This window comes from Haematobia irritans, chromosome 2, assembly GCF_050003625.1.
Source record: "Haematobia irritans isolate KBUSLIRL chromosome 2, ASM5000362v1, whole genome shotgun sequence".
Taxonomy (NCBI): Eukaryota; Metazoa; Arthropoda; class Insecta; order Diptera; family Muscidae; genus Haematobia; species Haematobia irritans.
The window spans coordinates 235,812,297-235,827,196 of record NC_134398.1 but is presented as its reverse complement, the minus strand read 5'-3'; the positions used below and the strand labels follow the sequence as shown (position 1 = coordinate 235,827,196).

General features: G+C 34.2%; 1 protein-coding gene across 1 annotated transcript in view; it reads left to right on the top strand.

Annotated features, from left to right (window-relative positions):
- Positions 1-10,159: 10,159 nt before the first annotated feature.
- Positions 10,160-14,900, top strand: part of RapGAP1 (Rap GTPase activating protein 1) — a 93,675-nt gene continuing 88,934 nt past the window's right edge. Inside the window, exon 1 of the mRNA XM_075297993.1 lies at positions 10,160-10,450. Coding sequence (XP_075154108.1) covers positions 10,224-10,450 — 227 coding nt within the window. The 5' untranslated portion in view covers positions 10,160-10,223. The remainder of the gene's footprint in view (positions 10,451-14,900) is intronic.

Sequence of the window (14,900 nt, the reverse complement as noted above, 5' to 3'; positions counted from 1 at the left end):
GAATTGAAAGCAGCTGCCAACAGTACTTTAGTTAGGTACTTTTATTTACTTACTAATATGGATGAGTTTGACGTCAATAGGGAAGTAATAGTTGACACTTCTTTAATTTAAAATGATCTTGTGCTACCATGGTATTGTTTTAGTTTTATTTAAATTCCTACCATATATGTTGAAGAACATCTCAATATTCCCCATAAATACACACGCACACACATACAAGATGTGTGTGTTCACTTTATCAAACTAAATTGGATCTATATATAATTAAAATTATATTCGAGTTGTAGGAATTGATTTCATAAGAAAATACCAGATATGAGCAAAATGCCGGGCGACAGATTTATATAGGGTATTTTATGAATACTCCTAAAGTATATAACATTTCTATTCCCCACAGAAACAAATATTTCCAATTAAAAAATTGATTGAAGTTGAAATTTTTCAATTAATAAATTAATTGATACAATTAACTTTTTAATCAAGATAGAAACATTAAATTAATTAAGTCAATGATTAAAAACGTTTACATTTTTAATTGAAAAATTAATAGATACAATTAACTTTTTAATCAAACCAAGTCACTTAAAAAAGTGATGGAAAAATTTATTTAAAGCAATCAATTTTTTAATCAAACTAAAAACGCAAAGTCAGATAAGAAAATAATTGAAAATAGTCACGTTTTTAATTCAAGAAATAAATTGAGTTTTGCAATCAACATCAATCAACATTTTTAATTGAATTAATTGAAATTTTCAAATCAAATCAATTAATTTTTTAATCAAATATTTTTTATGCCCAATTAAAACTGTGATTCATACTATCATTTTCGTGATTGTAGACATTTCAATTAATTGGATCAATTAATTTCGCTATTGAATCAGAAAAAAATTTTTTGTGTGCAAACGGAACCATCGCTTCCTCCACGGTAAGTCTTTTCCATACAGTTACAATCCCTTAATCTAATTTCAATCAACTTTGTTTATTGTAAGCAGATTTTGGAATCGTATATAGAACAGTAGAGCATATTTTGGAATCGTATATAGAACAGTAGACGTTAGCAACAGAATAGAAACACGTTGGCAATTATTAGTCCCTTAATTACAACCGTAATGGGGAAACCTGTAGTTACTCAATGCATATATTTTTAATGTATTTTATTATTAATTTCATTTAACGGGACTTTGAGTTTAGTTTTGTTGAGTACAGCTAACTCAATGTAAATTAGCTTATATTCCTCATTACTAACGAGTTCATTTGCAGAGGGAATGGCATTTAATTTAAATGTAACTTCAGTAATTTCTTCTAAATTAACACCAATGTTATATTTTGTTAATATTTTTAAAGATTTATCCTACTTTCACTTATTACAATAGAAAAAGATTATGCCCTAATGTCTTATTTATATGTCATGAACATACGGCACGTGGCACATAAAGGTAAAATTAATTGACGAGCAAACCAACCACACATCCTTCTAGCTATCATCGACCCAAATCTTCATCGCAATCACGATCACATCTGCATGAGAATCAGGGGGATGCTCATTTGAAGCCAACAAATCATTTCTCACAACTAAATGAAACATCTGGCGTAGTGCTCCTGTAGCGCAATGTAGCCCATTTGACCATTCACAGCATGGCCAGAAATAGGTCAATCACATGGTGTCAATGAAGACTTTGACTTTTCCATTTGGCTAGCACCGTATGGGCGATAAGAGCATTTCGGAAAGAAGAAAGAGTAAAGATGTTATTAGCCACCACTTTGTTGCCTTCGTTGATGATACGAAGGAGACAATTCTTTAGGAAACATTCTAATCGTAGGATACGTCAGCAGTTTTAGGTTTTTGTCATTAAAACAGATGTTGGACTTTTGACCATTTTATAATCAGCTTTCAGTTTTGTTTTAGCATCGATGCTATTAATCGGTCATATTTTAATCCTTCAGTTGATTTGTCGTGACTAAGAAAAGTGTGTTGGGTCGTGAGACACACTCGAACTCAATCGCTTGATGATGCTGGATCATGGTCAAATCTCAAATGTCAAGCGTGAGTGTAACCCATACAAGATTTGTGAGTTTCCGGTCACTCAATCTTATGATTTCAATTTCGCTCACTTTTATAGTCGTGTCCACTTTTTTAAACAGGTTCACTATAATATCTTTTTTAACCAGGCTCGCCATATTCCACACTCGCGAATTTTCTCTAACCATGTGATATTATTAGCACTCGGATTATTTTATTCAAAGATGTATATTTCATACGTATTTCACCACTAACTTCAAAATATGTTTGGCGATCATCAAACGTTTTCCAAAAATATGTATTCAAATTGCTCCAGTCTCAAAACCAACATTTAGCCATACATTTGGATGTCAGTTACAAAAGTAAAGAAATATATCGAGAGTATAATAGCCACCTTTTGGAATGAGGAATGTCATCACAAACCAAAGGAACGACCTTAAAGCACCGATATTTACAGCAATGTGGTAATAAATTCACTTGCCAGGAACCTTCCATTTTTTCGTCGAAGAAATCACCTATGTAAGTCAGCCGTTTGTTTAAATAGGTGTGTGACGAATTTGTCAAATGCCATCATGACGTGTTTACATGTCTCCCATTGGCAATTATGTTTGAGCAATCTATCATTGCGGAAACAGGACACCGGGGTAAAATAAAACAGGTACTTGGCAGCTTATGGCCATGAACAGTATATCATTTCTTTGGTTAGGGATGGCTCAACAGAAAACTAAATAATATTCTATGCCGAGTGAAGAAAATGTCCTGGGAATATATTTTATTGACACTATTTTATTGCCGATATTTGAGATTTTTGAGAGATATTAATTAAATATCTTGTGTCAGATCGGAATAATATGGCGTAATATGTGGCATTAACTTGACCACATTTGTTAAAATCGAGCGCTATCTATACATCGCTATCAGCTCGTCAAAAAACCGAATTTACCGAATAATAAAGTTGGTTACTTTATACAAAGAACAAGTAAACACAGCACTGACATCTGCATCACTGAATCTATTTTGTACATTACCGTCCGTGATCCGAAACCTGAGACCCGTCGCTGAAATTTGGACCACTAATTTTCATTACAAACGTCAACAAGGTAAACGTATTATTCTACCATAGTGGATCCAAAAACAAATACCAAGCAAATAATAGCCGTAGGAAAATTTTGAAAGTTGGCGGGTAATATGTTCGGATTTTAACAAAATCACAAACACAAAAAGGCAAATATATTCATGAAGACAATTCTATTTGTATAACATTTTGTTAAAAATTGGATGGAACACTTGCAACTTAATCGCGTATAACTTTACCTTTTAAAATTATCCACATTATCGCAGGTAATGAATTTTCCCGAGGTGGAATCCCTATGTTCGCTAAAAGCAGTTTCCTTTAATGAATTCGAATGAAATTGAGAGCAGACACACAACAGGTGAACATTTTTTATCTAATGCTTTACATCCAAGAAAGTGAACATACAATGAAAGAAAATGTATGTTCATTTTTGACATTTTATATAAATAAATAATATTGAACTGAAGTAGCGGCATTCCATGTTAAAATTAATATTTATGTAAAATTTACTCGTTTTCGAAAATTATCAACTATTTTGTAAGAAATTCGAGTTTAGTAAAACTGTGGAAAACTTTAAATTGGATGTAGAAATTTTCATTGATTTATACTTCATTAACAGCATCTTACAAATTCGAAATTCATTTATATGAGATCCGCATTGTGTTTGGGATTGTTGAGAGTTAACTGCAGACTAAAAGAATTACGAGATGAATAACAGCAATGGGTGTCAAACATTGACGGAATTCATTACTTTGCTGATAGCGAAGCAAGAGAATAAATAAATCGAAATTTATTTCGATGCACAATAGTGATGCTAATGTAGCGTTGACAATGTTGTGCACTGATAATGGATGGGAGTATGAGATGTGTATTCCACTCACACTGATGGAAGAAAATTTCCATTCACGTACGACATTTAACGTAACAGTTCTCGGTCATTCTCGAAAGAAAAGTTCATACTCTCCCACATTCACCTACACTGTTAGAAAAATATGTTTTTCATATGTTCCGATATAACAAAATGTGTTTCGGGCACAATTTTAAACACAATATATTTAAGTGCAAAAATGTAATGTTCCTCAGCTAGCATTAAATGTTTGGGACACATATGTTAATATGTTAGAATATATTATGTTTAGGACAAGAATGTTTCATAACAATAATATGTGTGAATGTAAACATATATAAATGTACAAATTTTGAGTATACATATATATGTTGTGATTAGGGTTTTCTTTTTCCCGGACTTTTTGATTCCCGGGAAAGCGGGAATTTTTTTTTCAAATTTCCCGGGATCCCGGTCAAAGGGACACCTGCTTGGATGTGGAATACATTTAGACATAAATTAGAAATAACCTAAATCTACGGTTATAAGGCGCTCTGTGCACATCTAACAATATATATTATGTTGTTCTCTTACATGAGCCATAAATCATACTAAAATTTTGTAATACAAAACATTTTGGCAGTCTCTTGCGGTATAGTTTTCGGATATAAAAAAACTGTTTCGGAATACTAAAAAAATTGTTTGGAAAGGAAAGAAACTTATTTCGATTTCACCATAGTTATACGGGGTCAATAAATGCACATGTTCAGTCAATATTCCCAAAAGGGAAACACAACCATGTTATACGACATTCACATTACACTTCCAAAATCCACTTTAACTAGATTTCAGTTGTCATATGCCCTATAAATAAAGGCTTTAAACCCCAAATTGAATATATTTCAAGCCTAATGTGTATAAGGTATAAATTTGAAATTAATGTAACTATCTTAAACAAGGTTGGAATTTTCTTATTTCATAAAAACATCCTTGCAATAATTATGAAATTTTAAAATTATGCAATTGCCAACGTGGGTTATATAAGGTAAAATGTCCCGTTGTTTTTAAAGGTTTACTCAGTCTACCAGTCTATCGGAATGTCGGTTTACAGGAATATGAGTCCATTCGTTTATATCAAGCACATTTCTGACTGTAAATCTTTAATAACACACATTTCGAAGTTTCATTGTAAAAATTTAATTTAATAATATATAAATATAAATACAAAGATAGGGATTGAACCCAGGACCCTTTGCATGCAAGGCTCGTGGGCGCTGCAAACTATGCTATATAAAAGTAAGTTATCACGATAATTGTCTATTGGTGACTATATGTTAATAGCTACGTAGCCCAGAGGATAGTGTGTTGGCTTACAAATTGTATGGTCCTCGGTTCGATTCTCCGTCCAGCCGAAAGGTAAAATTTAAAAAAAATTATAAAATTTAATAATTTCTTCAGCATTATTTATATTACAGAAAAAGGTGCCAAGAACTAAAAAAATTCGTGGAAGTGAAAATTATGTGAGGGAATGAGCACAATCTTCTTGAGGAGAAAATTCTTCCAAGCATATAATATTGTTGGGCTCAAAATACTTCCAAACATATAATATGTTCACATAAAACAAACATAATAATGTTTCGGCAATACCCAATAATATATGTGCTTCCTGCAAAATATATTTGGAACATATGTTAGAGAAGCGATTTTTTTGAGGGTGTAGTAACATCACACTGACGACAATATTCTGTCCAGGAAAACTACACTTTAATGAATGATATTGACTCTTAAATTTCAAAATTGATGTATGGATCTTTATATCCCCAGCAAACAAATTGGAAATTATTCCTGAGTCATTACTTTTAATGGATATTTTTTTCTAGAGATGAACATAATTTTCACTTCCAAATAATTTCTCTTGAGGTGGTATATATAAATCCGTTTTTAGGCAGCTAAAATTCAATTTTTTACTCTGTATAAAACACAGTAAGGATAAGTATATAATGGCCATTTCCAAAATATATGTGAAAAGTGTGCCGATACATTTCTCGGTAGACGTGTGATTTGCGACAAAAAACGTTTCTATGAACAGATACAACTTGGAAGATTAAATAAAAAATATTTTTTTTTTCAAGTTTTTTTTCCTTATTTATTTTTTTATTAATTTTGTCATTCCGTTTGTACGTTTGGTCCAAACAAAATATTGTTTATTGTTATTGTTCAAACATATTTTGTTTCACCTTAGGGTATACACTGGTAGAAAAAAATTTAATGAAATTTTCTTTGTGTGGTTATATTTGTAAGGCGCCAATTGGTTACTTCCATTATTTTACTTGCAGCATACTCTCTAGGTCTCTCTTTCCAAACACATACATTTTTATAGACTATTTCTAAATTAATATATGTTTGCATCTAAGCATATTATATTTACAAACACTTTATGTCCCAAACATAATATGTTCTAACGTATTAACATATATGTCCCAAACATGTTATGCTAGTTTATGAACATTATATGCTTGCACTTAAAAATATTGTGTTAAAAATTTTAGTTCCAAACATATAATTTTTACACCCAAACATATGAAAAACAGTGTTTTTAGCCCGTGTAACACACCGAAATATTGGGTCGTGGATAAATTCTGAGTCGATCTAGCCACGTCCGACCGTCCTTCTGTTGAAACCACGCTAACTTCCGAACGAAATAAGCTATCGACTTGAAACTTGGCACAAGTAGTTGTTAAATTCATCCGATCCGGTTGACATTTGGTACGAGGTCCGGTCTCTAACAACAATGCAAGGTTAGGTTAGGTTAGGTTAGGTTAAAGTGGCAGCCCGATTAAGTTTCAGGCTCACTTAGACTATTCAGTCCATTGTGATACCACATTAACTAAAAGTACCCATTACATATGGGCACTTCTAGTTTTAACCGCTGAACCTTCTCGATTATTTTCTTCTGTTGAACCAACTAGATTGTTCCAAAAACATTAGCAGACTGCTTACGTTAACGTTTTCCAGGTCCGCTAGTAATCTAAAGCTATATTCCCTTAAAATTTGCTTACGCCTTACACAAAATGCAGGCCACTCACACAAGAGGTGTTTAATTGATTCCTTTTCCTCCGCATCATGACAGCTCATACAATAATGCAAAAATTGCTCCGTATCGGTCCTCATATATATATAGAGCCACCACATAAACCGATCCCCAGATCCATAATTATATAGCCTCCATATAAACCGACCCCCAGATTTGGGGGTGGGTTCATAATTGTATATATCCCCCATATAAAGCGATTTCGATTCCGGATCTCTAATTACCGCGCAAAAGTTCATATCGGTTCGTAATTATTTGTAGACTTTGCTGTATATATCGGTCAAGAACTGAATTATATAAGTATTTAATCTGCCTTTTTTGTCTAATATATACCACGTATGGACTAACTTACAATTTAGAAGACGATGTTAAGAAGTTTTAAGAATCCTTGCCATCGGTAAATATTGCCACAACCCAAGTAATTCGATTGTGGAGGACAGTCTTTACCCTGCCAACATTTTTTGAATTTGGGGACTCTTTTGAGAATCCCCACTACGTCGAAAACAATCATATACGACATCAAAAACTCGTCGGAAAAGCGCCGTCACTATTGAGAAGTTGTACCACGCCAAGTTACTACAAAAATGTTTCGCATGAGTGCAATTATTAGGTGCCTTTATAGATCAATTTAGAACGACGCCAATAAGGGACCCTCCAAACAATCAGAAAAAGTGCATTTTAAGATAGTTGTAAAAGAATCATTGTGGTCGAGTAAAACACGTTTGTTTAGATATTTATTAATTTGATTAAACATTTACAAATTCTTAAAAATATAACATTTATATCACTATCACATTACATTTAACATAATTTTTGGCATTAATGATGATGTTGAGTTACAAGTAGCGAGTTACATGTTGCTGCGTCTATCAACCAGTGTTTTTATTCCATGGAGGCAGCGTGTCTGTAAAATATCTGAAAAACAATCACTTTATTCCATTTGCCAATTTTAAGCGTATAATCTATGTTTTCAGAACTTTATTTTCGTTTTTATTTAATTAAAATATAACAAGCTGGTTGCGCTTGGCGTTTCACAAAAAAAAATGGCTTTTTTAACAGTAGGGATGGCAAATTACTTGCATGTACTTTTTGATGTACCTTTTCATGATGGTTGAAGTGACATTTACGAGTCTGTGGTAACGATGAGGTTGAAATGGAACTTTGAAATGCTGGCAGGGTAGTAGAAGTTTATACGCAATCCATGGTGGAGGGTAAATAAGATTCGGCCTGGCCGCACTTAGGGCCGCATATATTTGTTTTTATTAAAACCGAAATACTGAAACAGAATCACATCGAAAGGACTAATGCGAAAGCATTGCTTTTTATACCCTGCGCAACACTGTGGAACAGGGTACTTATAAGTTAGTGCATATGTTTGCAACACCCACAAGGAGACGTCTGTCTGTGAACACATTTTTGTGATCAAAGTCTAGGTCGCAGTTTAAGTCCAATCACCTTTAAATTTGCAAAACTTTCGTGTTTTGGGTCAGAATAGAACCCTATTGATTTCGGAAGAAATCGATTCAGATTTAGATATAGCTCCCATATATACCTTTCGCCCGATATGCACTGATTTGCTTGAAACTTTGCACAAACATAACACTTGGTCGTAAGTCAAGTGTGCAAAATTTGATTGAAATCGGTTCAGATTTAGATATAGCTCACATATATATCTTTCGTCCGATATGGACTTATATGGCCCCAGAAGCCAGAGTTTTAACCCAATTTGGTTGAAATTTTGCACTAGGAGTACAATTAGTAGTGTAGTCAAGTGTTCTAATCCGGTTGAAATCGGTTCAGATTTAGATATAGCTCCCGTATATATCTTTCGCCCTATTTTCCGTCATATGACCACAGAGTTCAAAATTGTAGTCCGATTTACGTGAAATTTTGCACAGGGAGTAGAATTAAAATACTAAGTATGCATGTCAAATTTAGTTGAAATCGGTTCAGATTTCTATATAGCTTCCATACATATGCTTTTCCGATTTGGGCAAAAATGACCATAATACCCACATTTTCCTTATAAAATCGATACTGCTAAGTCGAAAACTTATAAAAGTCACTCAAATTTTCCTTTATTTCTAATACATATCTATCGACCGATAAATCATAAATACACTTTTGCGAAGTTGCCTCAAAATTGGTTCAGATTAAATGTTTGCCATATTTTTTACTAACATAGTGTACCGTCCCAGGGCATTGGCCGACTTAAATTGTAAGTCTATAGATTATAAATTTTGTTCAGATGGATTCAGATTTAAAAGTATGTATTTGGGACAAAAACATTTATACATATATAGCACCCAACACATTTGACGGATTTGATATAGTATCGAAAATGTGGATTTACAAAGTGGTGCAGGGTATAATATAGGTGGCCCAGCCCGACTTTAGACTTTCCTTACCTGTTTTGGCTACGTTTTTGTTGCTGGATAGTTTAAGAACTTAATTGTGACCAATCCAACACTGTACCTCAATATTTATCTTTTTCGCATGCATTTTTTACAATCGTTTCTGCTCACTACCACGGTTATGGAGATCGACAAATGCTATTTTGACAAATATTCTGCTATTTTGTTCCGTGTCATTGTGCCAAATGTTTTCTTTGTATTTGTTTTTTCGTGAAAAAAGTGATTTTTGTAGTTTTACAATTTAAATTGATACCAATTCATGGAGTAGCAGTTGTACTTAGTTTTTAATGTAATAAAGATATTTTAAAAAGACTTCACTCTCCCATTTGACTGTATCCCATATCGATTTTATTTAGCGTTTAGATTTGTATTTGCATGTGAACACGATGAATGGGATCGGTCAACAGTTGGCATCACTTTAAATGCAATATAATTGATAGTTGCTATTGGCCTATCTGTACGTGCATAAGAGCCGTTTCCATGGATGTACGAGTGAGTTCGGGTTCTCCCCAGCATCTCAGGCGGTTCGTTCGCGATGCATTCTTTTGCTGTTTATCTTAATAAGAATGAAACAACATCGTATGGGATTGAAGTGTGGTTGTGGTTTTGCTTACTGGCTCTGTTCTGTCTGCGCTTTCGGGGCATGATTAGCACTTGTTTTTGTTTTGTGTTCACAATCAGTAATCATTCGTTGTTCCCATAACTGGTATCAGTTTCGAACAGCTGGGAAAGCTTCTATGCCACCAGTCTTTGTTTGACCCGCGCTTAGTCGGGATTGTCGGAATTCGGAATTTACAATGACTTCTTATGATACTTTATCGAATTCGGATTATCAGCAGACCAATTCGGAAGGTTTATCGAAGAGTGGGACATTCCATCGCATGATAAAGTACTGGCGCAATTCTCCGAAATCCGTAGATGGCCTTAGGAAAAGTTCCAGCTTCATTGAATATAGGAAAAATCAATCGAATGTGCTCTATCAGAGACTTGAAAGTTTTGATGAATCCAAATTAGAAAGGCTAAGGTAAGACGAAGAAATTTTTTTTTTTGCGGATTAATCATACATCGGCGTATCAAAACAGAGTAAACAATGCAAGTTATTTCCGATTTGATTAGCAATGGTTAAGTGTTGCCAGACTTATTGTGTGTTTTTGGGGAATTTTCAGACTCTGAGTCTTATCAGAATTGCTATTTGTAAAATTTTATAAATATTTTATTACAAAGAGCGTTGTTTTTTTTTGTTTTTTGTTCGAGTCAAATACAATATGACCTTTGATCTCTGCCAATCAATACCATGTGAAAGCTTAATATCTCTCATTTTAACAGGTTGGCTGATAAGTTCCCGGTCTAACAAAGAAAAACACATTTTTTCAAAATTCGTTTTTATTATTCAACATAGTTCCCTTCAAGAGCGATACAACGATTATAAAGACCTTCCAATTTTTTGATACCATTTTGGTAGTACTCCTTCGGTTTTGCCTCAAAATAGGCCTCAGTTTCGGCGATCACCTCTTCCTTGCAGCCAAATTTTTTCCCTTTTGAGGTCTGAGAACAAGAAAAAGTCGCTGGGGGCCAGATCTGGAGAATACGGTGGGTGGGGAAGCAATTCGAAGCCCAATTCATGAATTTTTGCCATCGTTCTCAATGACTTGTGGCACGTTGCGTTGTCTTGGTGGAACAACACTTTTTTCTTCTTCATATGGAACGGTTTTGCCGCGATTTCGACCTTCAAACGCTCCAATAACGCCATATAATAATCACTGTTGATGATTTTTCCCTTCTCAAGATAATCGATAAAAATTATTCCATGCGTATCCCAAAAAATAGAGGCCATTACTTTGCCAGCGGACTTTTGAGTCTTTCCACGCTTCGGAGACGGTTCACCGGTCGCTGTCCACTCAGCCGACTCGATTGGACTCAGGAGTGTAATGATGGAGCCATGTTTGATACATTGTCACATATTGACGGAAAAACTCGGGTGTATTACGAGTTAACAGCGGCAAACACCGCTCAGAATCATCAACACGTTGTTGTTTTTGGTCAAATGTGAGCTCGCGCGGCACCCATTTTTCACAGAGCTTCCGCATATCCAAGTATTGATTAATGATATGACCAACACGTTCCTTTGATATCTTTAAGGCCTCTGCTATCTCGATTAACTTCATTTTACGGTCATTCAAAATCATTTTGTGGATTTTTTTGATGTCTTCGTCGGTAACCACTTCTTTCATGCATCCACTGCGTTCACCGTCCTCCGTGCTCATTTCACCACGCTTGAATTTTGCATACCAATCAATTATTGTTGATTTCCCTGGGGCAGAGTCCGGAAACTCATTATCAAGTTCAAAGTGGTTTGGCATATTTCGACTATATGATAATCAAAACTCCACCTTTCTACACTGGTGGAATAATGTCTCTTGCGAAAAAAAAATGCAAAAGGTGATCAACCAAAATGATACCTATTTGGTTAAACAATTTGATTATAAATATACAAAATTAATTGAAATTTTACTTTTTGTAAACAAAAAGTAAATATATCTTATCAATATGTTTGTATTAATTTACTTTAGTTGTTATACTATTTTTCTTGATGCCACCCTAATCTATTGTCTTTGAAATGCCTTTAGAAATATAACCAAAAATCCAACCAGAACATCTGTGTTTGTTTTGTTGATTTTGGTCTGTTGGCACAGCGCTTTTCTCAAAGATATCCTCCTAAGTAAGCAGACATACTGGGATCCACATAAAGATATTCTTCCCGCATACTAAATATTGGTTAATTTTCAATCGTAAATAGGTAAATACTGAATGGGTATACGAGAAGGTGTAAGTGAGAGATAAAAGCATCTGTTGCGGCATTGAGTTCATATTCCAAACCCAATATTTATTTTGACTTCAGTGTTATTTAAATATGAAAAGATTTTTGGTTGGTGGTAAGGGTAATCCTGGAAACTGAAATTAGATGCACTGAAAGGAAGCTTACTCTACTAACGACATATTTAAGACCCAACTTGTTTTTAAATCAACTTTTGACGCCAATTAAGAAATCGATTTTTTTTTAATTTTATCATTATTGTGCAAACAAAGGATGGTATCAAGAACAACCAAAGCCATATGTACTACGGACGCATATCAGAGTCTATAACCAAAATTACTTTATAATTGGTTGGACAACTAATCTCATAACCGTTCGGCCGCCGCCGCCACAGTCGTAAGTAATTCCATGAATAAATCATTAACTGAGTTAAACATTGGAATGTTGAGGATGATACATTGGCTCTTGGTGTTACACTCCGGTTTCTAGAAGCAGAAATTTTGACGTGCGAAAAACTGAGAATATGAGAAAATAGGTCCAAATGCTTTGAAATTTATCTAAATTTTCTACAGTGGTATAAATCTTCCTTTTAAACCATGGGATAATTGGCCACTTGAAGTACTTATTTGCTTCTATGAGGTAATTAAGCAAGCAAGTATAAATGCCTCACTCGGAGAATTACTCAATAGTTTGCATATTTTCAGCGGAGTAAATACTCGATAAATGGCTTATTGATTTATGAACGTAGTCATTGTCATTGGTTTAAATCTAGCAGAGTTATTTAAAAAATGACGTTGCTCATCCGTCGTGTGCCACACTTTTCTATGGCCACCAAGGTGTCATTGTCTAAGCATAGTGTATCCAAACGAGAATTGCATGACATGCAACCCAAATCAAAGAACAAATGAAGAAATCAGCACAAAAACTAAAATTAATGATGTTTTATATGTTCATCATTGCTTCGTTATCAGCAGCAGTTTTCTACTCCGGCTTCGAAACAATGTCCCCACATGGCACATGGGAATGCAAAATATTAAATGCATGACACCAACACAATAAACACAACAACTTTATCAGACAGACGATTAAGACGGATTTGGTTGGGGGAGGGTGAACTGTTGTGGGCACACTTCTCAGAGAGAAACTGTTATGTTGAGGAATTGAGCGAAACATGGTATCCACATGCTCTGTAAATAACATCCACTTGAGAGCTTTGTAAATCATAGACCATAGACCAGTGCTGCCGCTAGTGACAAATTGAGTGAAGTAGATTTTGGAAAAAAGTGGAGTAGATTGAATAAAATTGAAGTAGCATACATTTTTGAAAACAAACAATAGAATTCATTTTATTATACCCTCCACCATAGGATGGGGGGTATATTAACTTTGTCATTCCGTTTGTAACACATCAAAATATTGCTCTAAGACCCCATAAAGTGTATATATCTGAGCATGTCCGTCCGTCTGTTGAAAAACGCTAACTTCCGAACGAAAGAAGCTATGGACTTGAAACTTGGCACAAGTAGTTGTTATTTATGTAGGTCGGATGGTATTGCAAATGGGATATATCGGTCCACTTTTACGTATAGCTCCCATATAAACGGACCCCCAAATTTGGCTTGCGGGGACTCTAAGAGAAGCAAATTTCATCCGATCCAGCTGAAATTTGGTACATGGCTTCAGCATATGATCTCTAACAACCATGCAAAAATTGGTCCACATCGGTCCATAGTTATATATAGCCCCCATATTAACTGATCCCCCGATTTGGCTTGCGGAGCCTCTAAGAGAACCAACTATGCAAAAATTGATCCACATCGGTTAATAATTCAATGATTAAAACCGCTATGTTCATCGTAATTAAAGGAATAGGAAAAACAATTAGGTAATATGGGGAAAAATTTAAAAATTTGAAGCAGAACAAAAAGTGAAGCAGATTTTTGAAAGAAGGAGTGACGAAGTAAATTTTGTGAAAATGAAGCAAAATACTTCGATTGAAGTAGTAGCGGCAGCACTGCCATAGACCTTATAATACATAGATGATCCACTATTCTCTTTAAAAAAATGTGTCAGTTCCAAAAATTAATTTTCTGACATTTCGCTTTGATTTTTTCGTAAAGAGTCAGTCCCAAACATTAATTTTCGCGCATTTGCTTTTGTGTTGTTCGTAATGAGCAATGCTGTTCAAAATTAAATTTCGTAATTCGCGGTTTTGGTCACAATTTTTTGTTCAAATATGAACTTTTAATATATTTATTTTCGTAAAGAGTCAGTCCCAAACATTAATTTTCGCGCATTTGCTTTTGTGTTGTTCGTAAAGAGCAATGCTGTTCAAAATTAAATTTCGTAATTCGCGGTTTTGGTCACAATTTTTTGTTCAAATATGAACTTTTAATATATTTATTTATTTATAAATCCTCTGTTGCATCATAAACGTTCTAATTTTGTGTAAAATTGGCAAACAACAAAAAGGAAAACGAAAGAGATTGTAAGCGTGCTCTTATTTTTCTCGTTTATTCTTAATCTTCGGAACTGTCAAACATAGTTTGACACCCATGACTCATCTATGTATTATAAGGTCTATGCATGGACCCATAGACCTTATAATACATAGATGATCCACTATTCTCTTAAAAAAATGTGAAAACTTTTTCTTTTG